Below are 25,204 nucleotides of genomic sequence, written 5' to 3'. Positions count from 1 at the left end.
ATCATCCAAATATAAAGGCACAAGTTTGAATTAGTACCTTAGTGCAGGTCCCAAATTGCAAAGAGAACTGTCTGGTGTGTTGCTAAGGTTCAGAAGAAATCAGATCGCAGTTGTTTGTGACATAGCGGAGATGTATTTGAAAGTTGGCCTAGCAAGTGAGGATCAAAAATATCAAAGATTCCTATGGAGAGAATCACCACAAAGCCCCATCGAAACATTTGAATTCACACGTTTAGGGTTCGGAGTAAACTCATCACCATATCTAGCCCAGTATGTATCTCAACATAATGCTGTGTTGCATGCTGACATATATCCGATGGTGGCTGAGACAATTCTGAAGTCTACTTGCATGGACGATAACATGGATTCTACACAAAAAAACGTGACAAAGGGAAAATAACTATGTAGACAATTGAGAGAGCTGTGGCAGAAAGCTGATATGCATGCCAGAAAGTGGAATTCATATTCACTAGAAGTGTTAGAAACAATACCAGAAGAAGATAGAGCAGCAAAAATAGATTTAGGATCAAGAAATCTGCCAACAACTCAAGCTCTTGGAATATCCTGGCAAGCAAAACATGATGAATTTATATTCAAAGTCGTTGATGAAATGACCATGCCAGATGAAATCACAAAAAGAAATGTCTTGAAGACTGTTTGCAGGATATTTGATCCTTTGGGTTTTTTAGCGCCATATGTAGTTTGAGGGAAACAAATCATGCAAGACATCTGGTTAAGTGGGGTTGACTGGGATGAAAACGTTAGAGAAGCAGAGAAATTGACTTTTGAAAGGTGGTTCGAAGATCTAAACATTTAGATGATAAGATTTCATGTTGTCAAAAATGAAAATAATGAAACACGGTTGAAGTCAATGTAAACTCATACATTTGTAGATGCATCATCAATTGCATATGGAGCAGTTACATATTTAAGATGTGAGTATGAAAATGACGATGTGACTGTACTCTTTGTAGCTGCAAAAAGTCGTGTTGCTCCCACAGAATCCACTAGTATCCCAAGACTTGAACTACTCGCAGCAACACTTGGTTTAAAACTGACATCAATGGTTTGCAAAACTCTTGAAATAGAAATCAAACAATATGCATTATGGTCGGACAGCATGAATATCATATATTGGATACGAAATAACAGCAGACAATTCAAAACATTTGTTGCAATAAGAATTGGTGAAATTCACGAGTAACAAATCCAAGTCAAACAAACGAAACCCCAGCAGACTATGTGTCAAGAGGTTTACCTGTTTACAGTCTTGCTGTTGCGAACAATTGGTGGGAAGGCCCCAGCTTCCTAAAAGAAAGTGAAAACGAATGGACAAAGAGCAAAATTGATGTGGGTAATGATGGAAAACTTGAAATGCGAAAAACAGCACAAACAAATTTGCGTACATTTTATGTGTCACAAGAAGAGTGACTTAGCTTTGAAAGGTATTCAAATTGGACACAATTTGTTAGAATTCGAACATGGGTCATTAGATTTAATGAAAATTGCAAAATGAAGAAAGAAGATCGAGTCCACGGGCCATTGAATGTAGTTCAACTTGAAGAAAGCAAGACTGAAATGATCAAAGCGACAAAGAGAATATATTTTGCAGAAGAGTATGACAAATTGAGTAAGAATCAGAAAGTAGGAATTTCCAGCAAACTGATCAAACTGAATCCAAGATTAGACACCGAAGGGATGATAAGAAGTGACAGTCTGAATGTTTTCCATATGACACCAAAATATCCTGTGTAACTACCTAGAAAGAGTCCAGTTACAGAGTTAATTGTAAAAGATGCCCATGAAAAGAACAATCATAGTGGAACAAACCAATTACTCTCTGATATGTCAGTGAAATACTGGATATTAGCTGCTAGAGAACAAATAAGACTGGGCAAACAAGTGTTCTGAATGTAAACGAAGGAAAGACCATCCAAAGGATCAAATCATCGCACCTCTACTAAAAGTGAGAACAAGAGTGACCATGCGTGCATTTAGTAATGTCGCACTAGACATTGGTGGTCCTTACATGACAATCCAGGGAAGAGGAACAAGACGAGCAAAGAGATACTTCTGTCTATTTACATGCTTAATAACATGCGCAGTGCACCTAGAAATAGCCTTTGGTCTCGACACAAACACATTCTTGAATGCATTCTACAGAATGGTGAATAGGATAGGTTTACCAGTTTCAGTGTATTCTGACAATGGCACTTACTTTGTCGGGGCAGATAAGGAACAAAGAGAACTAGTGCAGAATGTAGACAAAGACAAAATCAAAGAAAGTGCTGCTAACCGAGGAATACAGTGGTTTTTCAATCCTCCTGTGGCGCCACACTGGGGTGGCGTACATGAAATAATGATTGAATCATTAAAACGAGCAATATCAGCAATCTTGACCTCAGCTGATATATCAGCTGATATATCTGATGATCATCACAGCTTGTACTGGAGCTGAAAGTTTGATTAATTCTCGTCCACTAACGTACCAGACTGCGAATGTTAATGATTGTACAACGCTTACTCCAAACTATTTCCTGTTTGGAAAAGTTGGAAGCCAGTTTGCTCCAGACTCAGTTGACGACACAGATTATAGCCCAATTAAACGCTGGAGACATATACAAGAACTCGTGAAACACTTCTGGAAACGTTGGCTGTGAGAGTTTCTGCCAAAACTTGCTGGCATAAAGAAGTGGTTTCAACAACACAGAGACTTTCTTATTAGAGACGATGTTTTTGTTGTCTATCCTGAGCAGCCTAGATGTCGATGGCCGCTTGGTAAGAATAGTGGAGATTTTCTCAGGAGCTGATGGTCATGTTTGCACAGTCAGTGTTCGTATTGGACAATCAGTTTTGAAGAGATCAGTTACGAGACTCTGTTTAATTAAGCCAGATGATGAAGATTAGAGCAAGAACTCAGCTTCAAGACCAAGTGCAAGTGTAAAAAAGCTAGTTGTATATTGGTTGTTGTGTTAAGTGGCATAATTATCCAGAAAGCAACCACAGTTAAAACTGTTATGTGTAAAATGTTTTTATATGCATGTTTGCACTTTGACTCAGAGCGCATAATAATTCATGTGTATCCATATTTATCGGAAGAGAAACATAGTGAACATTGTACGAAACTGAAGAGCTTGAAATATTGCTTTATGACTTGTAATTACATTTAGTTTACTATACATTGTATGACATTTTGATGATACAGAATGAATCGTATGTGTTGTTTTTATTACAAACTTTTATCAGATATATGCATGTGAAATGTTATAGTTTTGTTTATAAAAATAATTTGATTGTGTGTAGTTAAGAGGTTTGGAAACATGTTCTATGTTTAAGCAAACAAGTTATTTAATACCATAGACTTTAAAGGAATGATTGTGTGATTGATAATTTGGAGATGAAAGTGTCTCGTCTGTATTGTAGTATGATATTACAGTAAATCATAATTAGTATCATTATAGTAATGCTTTCACTGAATCTAGATAAGCAAAAAGTACAGAAGATATGTCATAATGTTGACATTTGATATAATACATGTATAAGTCTTATACTTACGACATTTGATAGATTATAGTATATGGCATACTTTTGAAATTTGACTGAGTACAGTTAGCATAAGCAGTTACCATACATCGGGTATACTTGGCATTTTGATAAACTAAAGTTTATCAAGGTAGGAGAGAATGTTCTGCAGGGACTGTTGTTGGATAGCATTTAACCATGAAGTTTATGAAAACATTGTTTTGCCTGTTTACATTAATATCACTCTGTTGAAAGAGCATTAATTTTTCCATGCTCTTGTTTATACTGCAGCAAATTGGTTTCATGAATAGATGTTTGACATATTTTTTATAGAAACAATAGAAACAATAGAAAATAGTTGTTTAATGCTATATATGAAAAATATAGTATTGTGTGAAAATTTAAACAACTACAGTATGAATAAAAATATTATATAGTGACAAGTGCATAAGTGTGTGTGTCTTATTTTCCTGAGGTTGATTAAATAGACCATATAGAGCAATAATTGATGAAAATAAACAAAAAATAAATATGCGAACAATACTTTTTACTCAACAATTATGTCATCATAAGGACAGCCCTGTTGACCCGAACTTTGTGGTTTATGCATTACTGTTTACCCTAGCAGTTCACACGGTGTCAACAACTATGACCTTAACATATATATAAAGCACTCCTGTCACTTTTCCAAGCACGTCAGACTTTTCACATCAAATCGGGTTTCCGGGTTGCTCTCTGTATGTTCAAACGACACAAATTGTGGTCCAGTTACAATAACGCGTAAAAATCCATCTCGCAGAATTTCAGGGTCAGTACTCGTTCACTAAAACGTCCGGGGAATGCATAATTGACTATCGATAAATACAGTTTTGCTTTCAATATGAGAAAACAAACATTACCGAAATAGTATAGTGTCACGATATAAGAGGAAAATCGTTTAATTACCCAACCATAATGTTTGCCGAACTCGGTAAGCACGTCTGGAAATCGTTCCTGAACGCCTGGATAGGCTGCCCTTATTTACAAGTTTGCTTTTTTGAATGTAATTTTGTATCGAAAAGCATTGTGCTACAATGTGCCATTTACAATTGGCAATGAGATTTTTAATGACCATCCTCATGCGAAAATTTGTCTTATTCCATATGCGCCCGTCGTATATACAGTCCACTCAGCCTGCACATCTCTCAGTCTGGTCAGGAGATACATTATGAGACCATAACACATTGAGTTATTTTATAGCGTACAGCATCGACTCTGACCCGACTGCGCATATGCTAATGTTGGGTTTAAGATACGCTGGCCGAAACGCATAAGACCCATTTTCACATGACGCGGCTATAAAAGTGTGATTTAATTGTATCGAAAGACATATGCGTGTAAATCAAATATTAACATACGATATTTGTCGATGGTTAAGAAATACACCCATAATAAGGCATTTGAGCAAACATATGATGTGCACTCACGTAGTATAATTTTGATCTACTTACACTAATACGTGGTACTCCCGTAGTATAATTTTTATCTACTTACACTATTGTTTGGTTTGACACTGATAAGTTGATAACACACATTTCATGCGTTGAATATGTGACTAACAAGTTAACAAACACAATAGTTAAACTTTTGTTTTTTATTTAATTATTTTGAAACGTAAATTGCAAACTTTTCAAAGTCAGCATTTACGACAACTGCCTTTTAAAAAGATATTTATTGTTGTATCTAGTTGTTTTTTATATTCGATTTTAGCGATTATAAAGCATTTTTGTTGTTGTCTATAATATACCTGTAGTAATTGGTGAACTCATGTTAAACGTTTTATTTATTTGGAACTGTGAATGTAAACAAACTTAACCTTCTACTATTGCGTTGTTACCACGCGTGAATACAAAAGATCGCCGCTATCTGTTGAGAACAAAAGAATGTTTCCCAGAAACAGCAATATTAGCATGCACTATGAACGAGGTTATACAACATCCCGCTATACTTGTTTATAAGCATCTATTAATTGCCTCAGATGCGATGGTTATTGTTCTTAGCGTAGTTAAGTATGACGTACCATTTGGGTCGAAAGTCAACAAGAACTACTAGGTTAAAAGATTATTGTACTTCGACGTACAATATGTACGGCGAGGTACATTTGTTTTGTACGTCGACGTACAAAATTGTACTTCGAGGTACAGTTTTTACCGACCCTTGAGTGTTAGCCAATCAGAAGACGCCTTACATCTGTTGCTTTTAGAGATATTTGACAATGAACATTATTATTATTATTATTATTATTATTATTATTATTATTATTTATACCAAATTATGCGACTAAATACCGCTAACTCAAAGGTATTGTGCGTATTTATTGAACATTATTATTATTATTATTTATACCAAATTATGCGACTATCGACCGCTAGCTCATAGATATTGTGCGTATTTATTGACAGGGCGTGGCAGAATTTACCTCTGACCTATGCAAATAATGGTTATCACAAAATACGACCAAACCAGGCAGGTTATTACACATTTTTATTCCCGTAATCGTTTGGTAACTGTTTGGTTACATTTGAGAATTTCCTACACAGTAATGCACTGGACCGTGATACTCCGCTCCGCATGGTCAATAAATGTTCACAATATGCTTGATACTTTTAATTTCTAAATTGATAACATTGAATCTTCTTCAAATTTGTATGTAATCTATTTCAATTCATTTTATACTTGAAAACTCTTTTTTGTTTCAATTTTGATATTTTTATTCAGTGTGTCCTCAATTAAAAAAGAGATTTTTAAACATGTATTATGAATAAATCTGAAGGAAAAGCGGCTCAAGAGACGAGTGTTTTGATTTGCTATTCAGAAAAGGTGAACGTCGAAGTACTAACATGTACGTTGAAGTACAAATTGTACTTCGACGTACAAATATATACTTCGAAGTGTATTTCATATTTCTACTTCGAAGTACAACTTTTGTATAACATATTGTACGTCGAAGTACATTTCTCGTTTAACCCAGTATGTGTTGTTGACTTTTGACCCAAATGGTACGCCATAGTTAAGAGCAGACCGACTTGCGACGCGTACTACTAACCTTAGTTGTTCACAAGCGAAAAACTAATAACAGAACTGGTGACCAATCGTTTTATTTTATTTCTCTATCACAACAAATTGTTCAAGCGTAATATCAACAACTACCGAATTTTTTTTATACAAATTCTATGTATACCGAATTCTATGACATAGAAAATCATAAGAACTGCAGCATACGTCCTTTTATTCTATTATGGTGGTGTTTCGGGTGGTGTAGCCTTGAAATTTATTCAACTAACTTCCTCTTTTGAAATCGAAAGTGCACAGAAAAATAATGAAACCAAAATCGCCAAAATAATTGGTTATATCAATCGTTATACTGTATATATAAAATATAAAGCACGTGATTATTGATCGGCAATACACATATGGAATAAAACAGATTTAATCAGGTATCTGCATGTATGCTTGCGTAAATTTTAGGCCTTTTTTAATGCATATATATTTCATGTCCTTCAACCGTTGTGTAGCCCGACTGGTTATGTGCTGATAATCTAGTAAATTACTTGTTAGAAGGTGTTTTCTTTTAATTGGCTGCCCGGCCCGAAAAAACACATTATCTGTCTTAACACCACGAACACGGAATGGATTTTTAAACTTTATGTCGATTCAACGTCGACTGTTTACAGTAAGCTATTATTTAGCTTTATGAGTATCTCTACATTTACCTCGCCTTGACTATTAACCTGACTGAAGAGTTTTACTGCATTCATATTATAATTATGTTTAAACCAAAAGTGTGGAGATAACAACATGCAAAAATTTACATTTACAATTGTATCTACGTACTACAAACAATGGCATTGATATGTTAAAACGTAGATCATTAACACTTGCTTTGCATTTACCAATATAAGCTCACTTCATGGTGTATGCGAATGGGTAACATGACAGAATTCTGGGTATTGGTAAAACATTGAAACGATTGACGACTATGTCAATGGTTTCTTATTTAACCAGTAACGATACTAGTTGATTTGGACTGGCTTATATGAGACAAGTACATATTTTACAATCATTCAACAATAAATCAATTATGGCAAGTATATATTGTCAAACATACCAGCACAAAAGTTTTAAGTGTAAGTGTAAAAACCTTAAACAATACTTATTCACGACTTGGCATGTTTTCGATAAAATGACAGTAAACTTAAGTAAGTACGCGAATGTGCTTTAAAAATAATGTGATTTAACTAATTTTTTTAAAACTACATACGCTTCATACAACATATTAACAACTTTGAGCTTTATTTTGAAAAAATATCGCAGGTATTTTAGCAATTATCTGACGTGGTGGTCATCCAATCTTGAGAAAGCTTTGTCGAAATGTTTATCTTGACAATATCTAGGCCGGTTCAAATCTTGATCAAGTGCGTCAAAATATAACGTCACCAGGTAAAGTCTTTATAAAAACATTGTCACCACTCTTGAGGAAACATTAATGACTTATCTTGATTAAACATAGTAATAATTTTTCTCATAACAATATATATTCCTAGTTCGACTCGGGACCACGTGCGTCCAGCCACAAGGTTAAATAAGAAGAAGAAACATTTAAACCACTCTAGAGGCCGCACATGACTCAATCTCGATACTTGGTAAGAATGTTTATTTTGACAAGTCGAGATCAACTTTGGATCACGCGCGTTCGAAAATAAGTTCAACTAGTAAAATCGTTGAAAAACATTGGAACCACGATAGAGTCAATATGTATTGCTACACATTGTTTAAACTTGGACAAATGTTAATGTTGACAATATCTATGCCGAGTTTAAATCTGGGTCATCTGCGTCCAATCCAGGTAACACGATCAAAGTTTAGCTAAAGATTATAACCACTCTATATGCAGGAATTAAGACGCAAACTTGATAACACTCGGTCACATTTTTTATCTTTATATTTAGGCCTACTTCAAAAGTAGTTTACATGCTTCTAAAAACTGTGTCAACGGGTAAAATCTTATATACACTGCTTTTCCAATCTATGTATAATTCAGTCTCAATGAAACTTGATCAGAATAGTAATATTGACTCAGACAATATCTTGGCCCACGTTTATGTTTGTCCCATGCGTCTTAACTAAGTAACCTGGTGAAAATTTAAAATAACGTGTTACCCTCTAAAGTTTACATTAAGTACTCAATCATGATAAATCTTGGTTTGATTGTTTATCATAAAAAAATATTGGCCCAGTTTGAATCCGGGCCTAGCGGGGACAAAAACTAGGTCACCAGGTCAAATCTTCAACCCTTTGGAAGCTTGAACTCAGTAGAGCATTTAATTACCATCAGAGCCATCTTATTTCGATAATCAGTCCTCTTTTTGGTATCTCAATTATGGGACTACATGTTTGTCCTCCTCAGGGAAAACTAATGGCGATACTTTGATGACGATACTTTGACACTGACGGCGAAGAGAAGTTTAAATGTATGCCAGATGTCTAAAGTCTGGTTTTTGAAACTTAAAAGCGAAACGACTTAAATTGATTATCACTCTATTTAAATATACAATATGTGATAAAGAAAGTTGATATACCCCTTTGGTTCTTTCAATCCCCGTGTCTTTTCCTTCTAGCTGCCTGCGGAAACTAAATATAAATCCACACCATCGTGAAATAAGAAACAAACATTTGTGAACCTCGAACTCAAGTGAGAATTTAATGAATACACGTGTTTAGTAATGCAGAATGAATGAAAAGAAAATTTTTAAAGCTGTTAAATAACTATTTAGAACAAATAAGTGGCCCATTTCTTTAAACAAACTAAATTATGTCTCATGATATGATCATCAAACTTGATTAATTGAGCCCCGTTCCCGCGAAAAAAATAGTTGAAACCTATTTAAATTTGTTCGATTGCATTAAAGGCATCAGGCTTATTGAAACGCTCTCAAGTCCGTTCCCTTGGCCTAGAACAAGTACTTGGTGTCGTTGGGGACGATTTAAAGAACGTTCCCTCAATGGGTATCAAAATATTGACCTCACCTCAGGGTCGCTAGGCGAACACAATATCAATTACACACTGGCGAAATTTATTAAACTAGGTATGGGAAATAATGTTGAAAAATATATTCGATTATTAGTTTCTTATTTCGGAACAAAATCGAAAATTCGATCCTTAAACCTACAAATTAAATGTCCAAACTTTAGACCTCCGGAGCAAAGAACTATTCCTGATTGCCACAAACACAACTATAAATCGTATCTTATATGCAGCTTTTAAAAAGGTGATAGAGTAGTTATTTTTCTAAACGATAATACATTATTATTTCCTTCATGTTCACTGCATACATTTTACACATAAGATATCAACTATTTCCGGAGTTTGCATATTACCGTAATTCTCATTTATATCAATGGTTTACTAAAATATTTGGATTACTTACCGTATATCATAGTTAAAGCTTTTTACGCAAACAAATATCTGAACCACGACAATGTTAAAACTTCAACATAACTTTAATTATAATCCATCAATAATATTCCATCTATGTACACACATTGCATGTTGTCTTTGTCTTTTCATTATAGCGCGCGAAATAATTCAAAACATGAAAATGTGGCACTGTGCAATGCTTTATTTTGATGGTAGTAAGAATCTAAACTGTAGTTAACACTCTAGAGACCATATATATTACGCAATTTTTATTAAACATGTTTATCTTGGCAATAAGTAGAACGAGTTTGAATCTGGGTCCCATGCGTCAACAAATTCCGTCTCTATGTAGGGAGGTAGGAAAGGAGGAAGGGAGAGAGAGAGAGAGAACTAACGAGATAACAGTATCATTGTAACATTGTTCAAGAAACAACATAACAACTCTTTTTGTTGAAATCGTAAGGATTATATTGATTGAACCCATTTACACAGCGACGTTTCCCAAACCCGCGATAAACATTTATGGACCAGTGTTATCTGCGGTTTACGTGATTTGATACATGTTAAATCTAGGTTACTTGTCACCATGTTCAATATGCTAATTTGAGATGCATAATAAATCGAAACAATTAGAAAATTATTCAGTTGTTTATCATGTAATGTCATAAATGCACAAGTGCAACTTTTATTTTTATTCTGTACATACAATATGATAAGTGTCCATTTATTTTCTTTCAACTATTCTTTATCAAAACAATTAAAACCTATATTTTCTTGACTATCCAAGAGCGAGACAAATATGTGGCGAATCGTTACAAATTCTGACCGTAACATCCGTGTGGTTCCTTTTAAGACCAACGTTTCTTATACAGTTTTCAGCACTACTCAAATAGTGTAAAATTCGTTTCAATTTACTTATAAAATGTTATTTACTTTAACGACTCTGAATTTAGTTATGTTGTGTTGATGTTTCGTGTGGTGTAGCCTTGACATTAATTTGTCTCACTTCCTCTTTTGAAATCGAAACTACACAGGAAAATAATGAAAACAAAATCGTCAATATAATGGGTTTCATTAATCGCAAAACTGCATTTATATAATAAATAGTACGTGATTATTGATTGGCAATTCGGAATGAAACAGATGTAGTCGGGTATCTTCACTTTTGCTGGCGTAAATTGTAAGCACTTTTATATTATATTTTGTCATTGTCATTGAACCGTTTTTGTAGCACGACTTGTCACACGCTAATAAAACATTGCATTATTTTTAATAATGTGTTTTCTATTAATAGGTTGTTTACAATAAAAAAGGCAACATATAATATGTCTTAATACCATCCAAATGAAATGCATTTTTAAACTTAATATCGAGGTTATATTTACAGTGACTTTTTTAAATAAGTGTTTAGCTTTATTAGTATCGTTACACATAAATCGCCCTTGCTAAAAAACTGATTTTAGTGTTATAAATATTCATTTATTGAATTTATATCATGGTAAATGTCTGAAGGTCGAGTGGAAATTACAGCACGCAATAGCAATAATGTACAGTCGAATCTACGTACTACACACACTTAAATTGAGATTGTTAAATGTAGATAATTGACTTGCTTTGCATTTACCATTATAAACTCACTTCACGGTTAATGCGCATGGGTAACAGGATATGAAGTTGGGTATTTGAAAAACATTGAAACGATTTATGGCAAGATAAATAGTTTTGTAATGCACCAGTAATGATACTAGTTTATTTGGACTGGCTTACCAAAGACAAGTAATATTTAAAAATAATTCAACATTAATTTAACTCTGGCGAATAACTATTGTTGAACAAATCAGCAACATATGCGTGTAAGAGTTAAAGCCTTAAACAGCTGTCATTTCAAAACTTAACAGATTTTCGATAAAATGCCAGAAGACAACACTATCAACTGCGCGTATGTGTCTTAAGATTACTTTTAAAAAGTAAAAAAAAGTTTTAACTACATACGCTTCAAACAAAATAGTCACAACTTTGACTGAAAATGTTTAAACATCAAACTGGTATATTAACTGACCTGAGAACGAAGTGCTCATGGTGTGCTTGTGCCATTATCCGATGTCGTGCGTCGTCAACGTTTACCTTATTATCGATTGCTGAGCAACATTTGTCATCCAATCTTGATGAAACATTGTAGAAAGGTTAATCTTCAAATCTTGACAATATCGATGCCAGTTCAAAACTTGGTAAAGTGCGTCAAAATATAAGATCGCCAGGTAAAAATCTTTGTAACCACTCTTGAGGCAACATTGATGAGTTATTTTGATAAATTTGATACTAATGTTTTTCTCACAATATCTATGCCTAATTCGATAATGGGTCAGGTGCGTCCAGAAACTAGTTGATGAGGTCAAATTTTAGACAAATATTGAAACCATTCCAGAGGCCGCACTTTTGACTACGTTTTATGAGGCTTGGTCAGAATGTTAATGTTCACAAGTCGAGTTACAATTTGGATCACGTCAAATCTTATGTCATTCTCGATGAAACTTGTCCAGAATGGGTATATTGACTCAGACAATAGTTTAGCAAAGTTTTATCTTTGTCACATGCGTCGAAACTAAGGTTATCAGGTGATAATTTAACATTATATTTTACCATTAAGACCCACATTTCTAACTCGGTCGTGATGAAACTTGGTTCGATTGTTCATCTTACAATTAAGGCCCAGTTTGAATCCAGGTCTAGCGGAGACAAAAACTAGGTCACCAGGACAAATCTTCAACCATTTTGAAGCTAGAACTCAGGTGAGCATTTAATGACCATCAGAGCCATCTTACTTCAATAATCAGTCCTCTTATCGGTATTTCAATTAAAGGACTACATGTCTGTCCCCCTCAGGGAAAACTAATGGCGATCCTTTAATGACGATACTTAGATACTGACGGCGAAGAGAAGTTTAAGATGTCAAAAGTCTGGTTTTTGAAACTTATAAGGGAAACGACTTCATTTTCTAATCACTCAAACACTATACAATATATAATCAAGACATTTGATATATACTTTGGTCTGGGGGTCTATCATGCCCATGATCAAGAAAGTTGATATTCCCTTTGGTCTAGAGGTCTGTCCTCTCCATCCCTCCCTCTTTTTCTGTCAAGCTGTCTACGGGAACTAAATGAAAAAACTCCACACCAACGTGACATATCAAGCCTTTGGCATGCAATTATTGGTTGCATTTCAGACCTTATGTGTCTCCATAAAATCTACAAGTATTTTCCTATTTACTATTAAAAGTTCCAAAAATAATGTTTTCTTTATAAAGATTAAACGGCAAACAAATCGGACACAAAATAGCAAACGGCAAAGAAAGTACATGAATTATGTAACTTTTCTTGGGAATGAATATAAATATTCAATGTATTTATAAACAAGTTATACATGTGTTTGTAATACATGATGCATTAAAAAAAAGATTAAAACTGTCAAATAAATATTACACACGTTGAATTGACCCTGAAAAAGGTTTGCATGATATGATCATGGAACTTGATTAATAGAGCCTCATTCGCGCAAAATTTATTGAGCGCATAAATTGCAATGGCATCAATTGGAATGAAAGAAAACGACGTATATTTAACGAAACAAGTGTTGACATCATCATAATTGTTTAAAGCGATTGGTTCGAATGAAAAATTTACTCTATGCGTGGTACGACATTATGTGGTTACAAAAAACATGCATTTAATAATTACTAAAGTGTTATTATGCGACCGATTTCAATTGTTCATTTAGCTTACCTGAGCACAAAATGCCCATGGTTAGCTTATGGTTTGTGGACAGCGCTCGTCGTTTCGTGCATGCGTTATCCGTCCGTCATATGTCGTCCGTCGTCGACAATTTACATCAAAGGATCATAATTCATAATCTTCATTGCGAATTTTCACCAAACTTCTCAGACATTATTCTTGGGGGATCCTCATCTAAAATTATTTAAATTGTTGCAGTCCATTCTTATGAAGATCACCAAAGCTTAAAGATGAGAAGTGAGAAGAATAATATGTCCAAAATTCGTTGTATAATCGAACTGTGGTTCCCTACATACTTTGTTACTTTGACCACAAAACTCACGTGTTTATTATATATGTAGTTAACATCAACAAGTCGTCCTAAAAGTGTTCTTTAAATATTTCAGGATATGCTACATTATTTTTAAAATAATGGGCGACCAAGAAGAAATTTCAACTGAGGGTATTGATCCGGAAGCGCTTGCAAGTGCCCGTGTTTTACAGTCAGTGGCAAAAGAAATATCAAATGATGAAGATCAGACAAAAAAATTAAGATTTATTGTTGAGACGATTGCAAATGAATCACTTCTCGAAGACAAGGATTACCTGGTTTTGACAGGCAAGACGAGAGAGTTTGTTAATAATCTAGGTTTCACGACCCCGTTTTCGGTCAGTAAGACTAAAGATATCATTAACATACTGCTCTTGATGTGGAATCATACAAATGTCACTAGATATGTTATGAAAAGTGTTTACAATGTGGATATCGCTTCGACAGCAGACGAGATGATAGATCAGTTTCCGAGTGATCTTAAACAGCTGGATGCCCAGTCTGCTGAAATTTTCGCCAAAGCTCTTAAAGATGGCTCCGAAAAAGTTAAGAATATCCGCCTTATGGTCGTTGGCATGTTTGGTGTGGGAAAAACGTCCCTTGTTAAAAATCTGATTAAAGACTTAAGGGACGAAAATTTAAAACCTGTTAGCACTGAAGTTATTGAACTGCGAAGATGTCAGCTGATGGAAAATGGCGACTGGTGCTTAGATAAAGACCAAAAAGAAGCCAAATATAAGATTAGATATCAAGCCGCTTTTAAGGAAGCCATTCATACGCCAACAGTCGATGATTTTTCTTCATGTATACCGTCTACCTTAGACGAAACCACCCCTGACTCTGAAGTTAACGACTCGGTTACTGAGAAACCAACAGATGCTTTAGAAGAAATAAAGAAACACGTCGAAGAACGTAAAGACGATGAGGGAATAAGAGGCATAATTGAACTTGCTAAGAAGGTACCTGAAGTTAGTGAGGATGTTATCGTCAATATACCTGTTCCTGTTGCAACGACAGGCATCACTGTATCTGTTTGGGATTTTGCAGGTCAGACACTGTACTATTCTACCCATCAATTCTTCCTGAATAAGAGGTCTATATATCTTGTTCTTATGGACATGACTAAAAAGTTGGATGAGTGTATACAAGAAGATGAAACAAGTGGAATATGGTGTGGTTTGAGTGAAGAATGTAAATATTTGGATGTATTTAAGTTTTGGCTGAATGCAATCCACATGTACAGCGGTTATAGGTCTATGACAGGAAATATAAAACCAACTGTGATTTTAGTTGGTACTCATAAAGATAAAATGGAGGGTTCTGACGAGGAGAAAGAGGTCAAGAAAGATAAATATTTTGAAAAAGCACTGCAAGCATTTAGAGGTACAAAAATCTTGCGGCATATTCATAGGAAAAAATACTTGGTGAATAATTTAACTTCTGATGATCCTGTTTTCAAACAGATACGAAAAGAAATTCGACGTCTGGCAGAGAAGCAGGAATTTTGGAATGAAAACTATCCTGTAAGATGGATCCAGATGGAACAGTCTCTTGACAAATTGAGAGACAGTGGAAAACAACTACTACAGAGAAATGAAGTTAATGCAGAAAATCAATCAAATGTTCACCCAGTTATTGAAAAAGAACTAGATTTGTTTTTGGACATTCAACATAGGCATGGCAATATTTTATATTTCAACACAGATCAACTGAAACATTTGGTTGTTCTTGCACCCCAGTGGATCATTGAGGTATTCAAGTGTTTTATCTCGCATATAAAGAATAAAGATCCTCAATTGAGCGTACAATGGAGTGAATACAAGAAAAATGCTATTCTAAAACCAGAGATTTTCAGTGAAATTATGGACAATGCCCCACCGAATATTGAAGAAAATAGACAGCATATCATGATGTACATGGAGCAACTAGATGTTATGGCAAAACCCTTAAAACCTGAAGAATGCAAAGAAATCGATGCTCTCGAAGAACCTGAACAAGAAACTTCTGATGCAGCTGAAGAATTGAATGTCAATTTTTTAGATTTTCATATTGTTCCGTGTCGTCTGAAGAACCCACCACCTCCCATAGTCCAGTTTACTTCACCGGAAAATTGCAAGAAAACGCCAGTTCTATGTTTTGTGTTCATTGATAATTTCATGCCACCATCTTTTTTCTACCGACTTGTTGCTGTGTGTATTCGCACTTGGCCTATCAGCCAACAAAAAGGAAAAAATCTGTTGTACAATGGGCTTGCAGTGTTTGAAATTCGTGCAACTTATCGTTTGACAATCTGGTACAAAGATCACATTATTTACGCACGAATATCATCTTGTTCGAAGGAGCCCTTATTTGAATTTGATTTCAAGTTGTGTCATGGTGTAAGACGCAAACTCAGACACAGTTTGGAAAACTTTGTTGCTCAATCATTGGAGAATCCCTGGACTGCTAGAAAATTGGATGAGAACATTCAATGCCCATACATGAAAGAGTCTTCGTACAATGCAGGCATGTTTAGGGTGAAGGATTTCGTGTATAATCGTGAATTGTCTTGCACGGCATGTCCGGAACAGCATGCGGTAGGAAGAGAAGAGGCGATGAAGGACTGGTACAAGGAAGCATTAGATCGAATGCAAAATGATGATGATTTGAATAGACCAGTCGAGGAAAGTGATCTGACTAAGGCTGCCAAGATGGTCGGTAAAGAATACTGGATGTTGGGCATTGAACTGGGATTGACCGATGCGGAAATGGAACAACTAAATAATGAGAAGGAATGTAAAAAGAATCGTAGTACGTTTGTGTTTAGATACATGGTGATGTGGAAGGACAAGGAAGGAAAGACTGCAACACTGCAAAATCTTCAAAAAGCCATGCAGGCTGCTATTCTAAATCACTAAAATGATGATGCTTCCACAGCAAGCATATAAACAACATATTGTTCTCGATATCTCTGTATCCAATTGTGAAGAAGGATAAACAAAGATTCCCAAGAAACATCTGCGTTAGGAATTTCCTATTTGTGTATTCGTGTGGATTTTGTGAAATACACTCAGTGTTCAGCTGACGGTCTTTTTTATCACAATTTGTAAATTAGTGACACACACGATACGTCTTGTGTCCATGGATTGACTATGGTGTTGGTGCCTCGTTGTTAATTAAGTAATTTAGTCTGAACTTAAGTCCTTGAATGCAGGTATAGATAAATAAAAAGGGGCTCTAAAGACATTTGCACCTATATTGCTGGGCAACTCATTTCTTAAAGTTGATATCCCAGGAATTTTCTTGTGTGTGTTTGTTATAGTTTTTTAATTATAATTATATAGCCTCATACTGCAGATATAGTGGAGTGAAGGTGCAAAGCTTTTTCAACGTAGTGTGTTTTTGTTCAATCTTTTAAACATAACGAAATACATTTAATGCAGATTATTTTTCAATTGTTTTCTACAGCAGACATGTCAATTTAATTGGGAGTATATTTGTGAAAAGAACATATACAGAATGTTTCAAACCAAAGTCATAGCATATTCTTATATTCTTGTAAACTCTAAAAAAAGTGTTTTTGTATATTTTCTTGTAATAATCTTCTGCAGTTGTTGAGCATTTTAATGAATTAACCATGTTCATTTGGTCATAAATCGCGCATGTGTGTATGTGTATTCGTTCGTGCATGCGTGTTTATTTGCACGTCGTAATCAGTGTGCATTTATTATACAATTGATATTTATATGTATCTGGTACAGACGCGACTAAACAACGTGTTGTTGTTTTCGTGAAAAGGATGTTGTTAAAGTTGTACATTGTGATTAGGGACTTTTGCGCTGGAGTTGGGTGTTATTGTTTATTCAAAATCGTAGAACCCACGACATTTAATACTTCTATATAAACTCTTTTTTTTATCATAAAGTGTTTCTTGATATCATGTGTTTTTCTGCAACATATTTAAACATTGGAGGTTTTGTTATTAATGTGTACGTGTGATTTTTTGTAAATTAGTTAAAAATGATTTTTATTTGTATTATTTCTACATGCTTTAGAAATAAATCATTTTGTTCTTGTTTCCTATATCTCGCAGTAAGCAAGAGACGCAAATTGATGTTTAAATTTCGATATAAAGAATTGTTTAGCTAAATGGAGTAATTGGGCGTTCGATAAAATGCGACGTACTAGTGAAAGTAATACGTGTTTAACAAAAAAACTACGATTGAAGTATATTATATTAAATGTTCTTATGAACTTGATGTAGAGTATTCAGTTATATTAAAGGGTTTGCTTGGATGAGTGTGAAAATGTTAAGCACTTTAAAACTTCATTTATGCAAAACACTTTATATTAATTCAAACTTTTCTGTTGAACTGATGTATAGACATCAATATCATGCTGTCTAATAAACAACATGAAGTATGTCGGATGTTAGTAGGTAAAGAAATATTTATGTAAGAACATTCAGGGGAAGTAAACGTCTTTGACCAATATGCTTGTATTATCAAATTTACATAGGAAGCACCTCCCCGGTATTGGTTTTAAAGACATGTGCCAGGTGACAAGTAAGCAGAGAATGTGATTGACTAACAAATCATGAAAACTATGGGCATGATGTTGATATCTCATGATAAATGTGTTACAAAGTATGTTTATCAATCCGACAATTGTCTCATGTTGTGTATGGATATTTATTGTTTTAAAATTCCTCTTTATTAAAAATTAATATGTTTGTTAATTAACAATTATTTAAAACAATCAACACAACGTGTTGTGTTATGAATATTGTTGAATGTTATTTTATTTAAAGATTTGCCTAAAAAATAGCGTTAAATTTTTGTTTTAGTGGTTTTAGAAAGGTACTTTACCAATATGCTTTTCAGTAACATTGGCCTATAATGAAAGTACTCTGTGTATTCTTTAAAATATAAACAACTGATACAACTGTAATAATCCCTGCAAAATATGTTGGTTTGAACAATAGCGAAATAAATCACTCCCAATATTAATAACTATGCAAATAAACTGTATACTTATAGACTAAACTGGTGTTTTCCTAAAGTTAACTTTATTGACAGTAGCAAACGTGTTTATAGTTTTATTTTGAACAAACGTTCGATGATAATTTCCTCTTTGGCACATATTGCTCCATGATTTTATAATTATAAAGGCGTTATGCAAATTTAACCTTTTATGATAATACTTTGACAATTAATGAATCAAACTAAACAATTGTAATGACTTTAATGTGTATAAGAACACTTTAAATAGTAAATTTATGTTTATTATCTACAATATTTCGAAATGTTTATGTAACTTGTCAGGTGATGTAACGTTCAACGTGATTTGCTGGATATATACTGCAGTTAAGATCTAGCCAATGGAAACGCATTTTAAACATATGTACAAAGTTATGCAAAATAAAAAAAACATCGTGTTATTGTAAAAAGAAACAATAAACTGAATTGCAAAGGAATATGGAAATTTCTAATAGAATTATTGGTTTACATCGTTTTTCACATGTGACAAAAACAGAACTTTCGAGCTTTTTGAAAGAAACTTATGTCCTAATTCAATGAAAAGCTAGTAGTTTTTTTTACCAGGTGTATGAATTTCTACAAGATAAATGTAGTTTATGTTGTTATACAGTGTATCTGGTGTATATATTGCTTTTTGAAGCGAATTGTTCGCCATATATCAGTACATTTTTACAGAATATATTGAGTAATTGTTTAAGGTCTCCATGTTTTTAGTAAAAAACATGGAGTAAAACATATTAAAATGATGTTTCGCTTAATGTAGTTATTAAACATGTTTTGTTTTAAATTGCTTATTTAATACGATAACATTGTAATATTATCCATGCATACTATTCATGTATATCTTAATGTCTGTATTAAAATCTGTTGGTCAAACATGCGTTTGAATAAGGAATTTGTATGCATTAATTTTTGTTTTCAGTAAATATTAATTATACAATTATCACTAATTTTACAATTTGCTACATGTGTATTTGTGTGTTATAATAATTGAGATGCATTGAAGTGATCTGAATATGATATTAAGTAATAGTAATGCAGTGTCCGACAAATTTCTTATTTTTCAGGTAGCCCACTGGGCTACCAATAAAAATATTTGGTAGCCCATCAAATTTTCCTACAAAATGAAAGGAGGCAGGTTTTCATCTTTATTAACCAGGTTTTCCGAAGGAAAAAACTGGTTATTAGATTGGCGAATGCGGGCGGGCTGGCTGGCTGGTGGGCTGGCGGGCTGGCGGGCGGGCGGAACAAGCTTGTCCGGGCCATAACTTTGTCGTTCATTGTGAGATTTTAAAATCATTTGGCACATTTGTTAACCATCATTAGACGGTGTGTCGCGCGAAAAAATTACGTCAATATCTCCAAGGTCAAGGTCACACTTTGAGTTCAAAGGTAAAAAATAGCCATAAATGAGCTTGTCTGGGCTATAACTATGTCATTCATTATGAGATTTTAAAATCATTTGGCACATTTGTTCACCATCATGGGACGGTGTGTCGCACGAAAGAATCACGTCAATATCTCCAATGTCAAGGTCGCCACGACTAAAAATAGATTTATTTTAAAACAAACTTACAAAGGGGGTTAATTTTGTTTGTTCATTTCAAAAGTTCAGTTTGAGTTGTCTCCCTTTATCAGATTTTTTTTCACAATGAAAACCTGGTTTTGTGACAATTTTGTCCCTTGTTTTATTTCTTCATTTACATATACATAATATGTATACATACATATAAATAATACAGCAAGTAGTCTGATGTACACAGTAAATATCGTTAATTAATGTTACAGTACAGGCACCGTGTAGTTAAATGTAAATGTACCAAACCAAAGAAAATCATATATGTATGTAGATATTACATGTATGTGCACATGTATGTGTACTTAAATTCGGACAGCACGTTAAGTTGGAAACGTAAATAAAGCTTTAGATGATCAATACGATTGACTCGTATGGTGTTAATCAATGCAATTGCCCTTTTTAACAACAAATACCGAGTTTCAAGAAATCAAGAGTATTAAATCATTTATTTACTTGTGTCCGACTTTAAGTACTGTCCGAATTTACGGCAATGGGTTTGTCGGACACTGCAGTAATGATTAATATGGATTTTAATAATGTGAGTAAGCTTTATTTGATTGTTTACCTACAAATGTAGAAATTTTAATCAAGAGTTATGAAATTTACGTTATTTTTCTGCATCGTGCCATATTTTACTAATACATGTCTAGATGCACACGTACATTATTAATGAAAATAGTATTGCATTGTGGATAAGCCTTCATGCATGTGTTGGAGGTAGACACTATTTACGTGTCAGTTGGTATTATGTTTCCTCATAAAATGTATTATGCGGTTATTATGCATACTTTTATGAGTGGCTATTTTAGAAATAGTTGTTTGTCTTGAGTTGTTAATTTCTTAACAAGCATAGGAATAAAATAGAAACGTATATATCACAGTTTTAAATAACGTTTACTAGTAAAGGGAAAATTAATATTTGTATTTTCTTAAATGGACTTTACCTGTTTAATTATGGTCAACTTAAGGATAAATCTTATAAATGCAACAGCGCGTGCAAACATTAATTTCTATTTTAACAAGTAAAGGAAAAAGATTTAATAAAAACATGCCTTGCGAAATAACATGAATTACAATAATACATTTTATTTTCTCCCACGATTGCTTTTAACAACTTTGCATTTTACAATTCAACCATCATTTTCAAATTCCAAAGTAAACGTCGATACTTTTCTATGCTTGTTAATATTTATATAATTACCATTAAGCATTTCTTTTTTTATTGAATGGATTCCTTAAAGACGTCTTATCACTCTTCATAGGTAGTATATGTAGTATTATCCATATAATGTATATTCAAGTTGCTGAATTTTTTTTGTTTGTTTTTTTTGTCGTAATTTCCTATGTATTGCTGCTGACATTGTAATTGCTGTAATTTTAAATGCATATTGTTTAAAGTTTATGATTTTATTTTAATTCATGTTATGAATTTAAATAATTTCAAAATTGAAATAATTAATTGTTTTAATAGTTTTACTACCAAATTTGTTAAACCATCGCATTTTTATGATTTTTAGTTCCTTTATGTTGCAATATGGTGAACTATTGTGATCACCCTATATCAGGCGACCGTCATCGTTGGTCATGTGTCGCCAACTTTTAGCTTGTTATCATACAAGAGGGAATTTTTTAATCCTATCGTAATGAAACGAGGTTAGATCATGGGTATCATAAAGCTAGGATACCAGGTAAAATCTTAGAAAAACCTTGTAATCACTGTACAGGTCACATTTACAGCTCACTCTTAATGAAATTTTATCAGAATGTTTATCTAAAAAATGATTATAGTCCGAGATATAATCTGGAAAACTAGGTTACCAGGTCTTATCTTAGACAGAACGTTCGTATTACTTTAGAGGCCACATTTATGACTCAAGTTTGATGAAACGTGGTCAGAATGTATATTTTCATAATTTTGATAATGTATAGACCGAGTTGGAAACTTGGGCATGTGCGTCCAAAAGCTAGGTCACATTGCCAGATGCTAGAAAAGCATTTGTATCACTGTTAAGACCACATTTATATCTCAATCCTGTTGACAATTGGTCAAAATAGTTATCTTGACAATATCAGGGCTGAATTTTAATCTGGGTAACGTCCATCCAATAACAATATATCTAGGTCAACTCTTACAAAAACGTTGTCCTTTAACAGGCTATAAGTATGACTCATTCTTGATTAAGCTTGGTCAGATTGTTTATGAGTACAATATAAAGGCGTGATTCAAATTTTGCTCAAATTAATTCAAAAACGTAGGTCACCAGGTAAACTCTTAACCTTGTTGCCTCGCTAGATGGCACATTCATGGCTCAATTCAGGAAAATGGTTCGACGATAAGTCTCCCTCGAACTTCAGTGAGCGCCTTAGGGCCATCATGACCTTCTTGTTTTTGGTGTAATACCAATATTAAGTTTTGCTTCCTGAGAAAACGAAGGTGAAAATTCTGCGCTAAGAATACTTTGATGTTTTTGCCAATACACTGAAACAAACTTTTACAAAAAAAGCCCTAAAAGAATTTATGTTGTAGTGAAGAAACGTAGTGCATACTTCTAAAATCAACATATATATATATATATATATATATATATATATATATATATATATATATATATATATATATATATATATAAATATATATATATGTATATAGATGTTAGATCGTTGTCCACATCAAGAATTTATTCGCTTTTGTATCACATAAAGGGACTTAAAAAATGACCGTGTTATGTGCGCAAAATAAGTAAAATTATAACATATGCTAGTTCTAGTAAATAATGTTAGTTTCATTATAAGTATCTGTTTTATTGTGTAAATATGAAATTGTTAAACATAGACAGTAATACCATGTTAAATGGGTTAATCGATGCCGCGTTCTACCAAATAGTAAGAAGCGCACAGTGCTGACATATCAAAATAGTACCTTTTTGTTTGTATTAAATTGTGTGTCCAGTTTTAGACAATACATGAAGGTTAAGACGAAGTTCATTCACAAACGTCGCACTGAAAATGTTTCTTAGCTACCATGAAATAACATTGCATGGACCTTGAAAACATATTCATACGGTTCTAGGCGTTTTTAATATTTCACATTAGAGCAAATGAAAAACATTCAAAATTAAGTTGCACTGAGAATTTATATTGCTTTTCACGTTTGTTTGCATCGGAGCTTGTCTCTTATCTAACGTCGATGAACCCCTTTATTAACATTAAGCCAATGCCATTAATGTCATTCATACTAATTATACGTGTATTCATTCTGATTATTAGTGTACACCAATTCCCATTCGGTGGCGTTTGTATACAGAAATCACCTTACAGTCCGATGTTGGTTTAGCCCTCTGTCGCGAAATGTGTCCGTCTATTTTAATGTTCGCGAATGCTATGATTAAGCACTTAAAAACACACACAATATGATGCACAAAATCAAGTTTGCTTTTGTATTTTAAGGCGAAAGGTCAATACTGCAAAAGTTCATGAAAACATATCCTTAAAATTTAATTCAACAAGTATAACTTTTCTAACTAATTATAAACCATAAAATCAGTAATTAGAAAAGTTTAAGACATCAGTTCAATTTTGGGTATCCGTGTCCTTTATACATCTTACTAATTTATATTGCTGTTGCTCTCACTCTGCGTTTTTCTTTTGACATGTATATAATTATATAAATTCAAATGATTTTGAAGGAAGCATCTATGTTAAAGTGCCAATATATACGAGCGTGCTTAAATACAGACATTTTATGCTATAAGAAATAGTGTACCTAGAGTCGGCAACTAGAAGTGTATTTATATTAATAACATACACATAACGTAATTATAGGAATCCATCAATTGAAATGTACATACTAACCATTAAATTAATAAGTCTTCTGATAAAATGTGAAGCATATCGATCAACAGCTGTCTTTTACTAGAAAATTACTCTTATCATGTAAGAAGAAATGATTTTAGATGATTTATCTTATGGTAAAAATACATTTCTTGCAAAACTAATACTCCGAACAAGTTCTGTTTATGTATTTAATAGATTTGCCGTACCGGTAAATGTAGCAAATATCAGGAAGTCAATTTAGTAGACTGTATTGGCTATAGAGCAAACATATAGTCATTTGTTTCAATGTTACATTACGCAGTTGAAGCAAAATAAAGACAAAAGATTCACTAGTTTGATTCACTAGTTTATTTCCAACTAAATTTGAAACAGTGTTTATATGAATTGCATGTCCAATACCATGTTTGTACGAATGGCTAAATGAGACAATAAATATATTATTCATATCATAAGTGTTGTTACTATTCTCAGTGAACAATGTAAACCTAATTATTTCTTATCGCGAAAATAAACTTATATTTTTAAATTTCAACATATTATTGCTTTATCTTGTTTGGGACTAGGTCATATATATATATATATTAATGGGATTAATATCAAAATATGTTGTATAATGTAAAATGTATATCATCATCATTTCCGCTAAAATTATTATATGAAAATTAAAAAAAAAACAATGAAAACAATTGGATG

At 33.4% G+C, this 25,204-nt stretch overlaps 2 protein-coding genes across 4 annotated transcripts in view; one reads left to right on the top strand and one right to left on the bottom strand.

The window, feature by feature from the left end:
- Positions 1-25,204, bottom strand: part of LOC127866801 (protein phosphatase 3 catalytic subunit alpha-like) — a 273,905-nt gene that overhangs the window by 10,644 nt on the left and 238,057 nt on the right. The gene's annotated exons all lie outside the window — the stretch shown is intronic.
- Positions 6,861-24,957, top strand: LOC127866792 (uncharacterized). Of its 3 annotated transcripts, none has more exons than XM_052407603.1 (2): positions 6,861-6,998; positions 14,157-24,957. In XM_052407603.1, exon 2 carries the CDS (start codon positions 14,182-14,184, stop codon positions 16,975-16,977), a length of 2,796 nt encoding a protein of 931 aa, XP_052263563.1. In that variant the 5' UTR covers positions 6,861-6,998; positions 14,157-14,181; the 3' UTR covers positions 16,978-24,957. The 3 variants fall into 3 exon arrangements, with proteins under 3 accessions (XP_052263563.1, XP_052263562.1, XP_052263564.1); XM_052407602.1 differs by lacking the exon at positions 6,861-6,998 and adding an exon at positions 10,999-11,159; XM_052407604.1 differs by lacking the exon at positions 6,861-6,998 and adding an exon at positions 11,012-11,085.

The sequence above is a fragment of the Dreissena polymorpha genome, chromosome 2 (genome assembly GCF_020536995.1).
Source record: "Dreissena polymorpha isolate Duluth1 chromosome 2, UMN_Dpol_1.0, whole genome shotgun sequence".
NCBI lineage: Eukaryota > Metazoa > Mollusca > Bivalvia > Myida > Dreissenidae > Dreissena > Dreissena polymorpha.
The sequence above is the reverse complement of the archived record's forward strand: the minus strand, read 5'-3'. Positions and strand labels throughout refer to the sequence as shown.

Excerpts from the sequence above, each read along its gene's own strand:
- LOC127866792 (XM_052407603.1), top strand. The coding sequence starts at position 14,182 with ATGGGCGACCAAGAAGAAATTTCAACTGAGGGTATTGATCCGGAAGCG.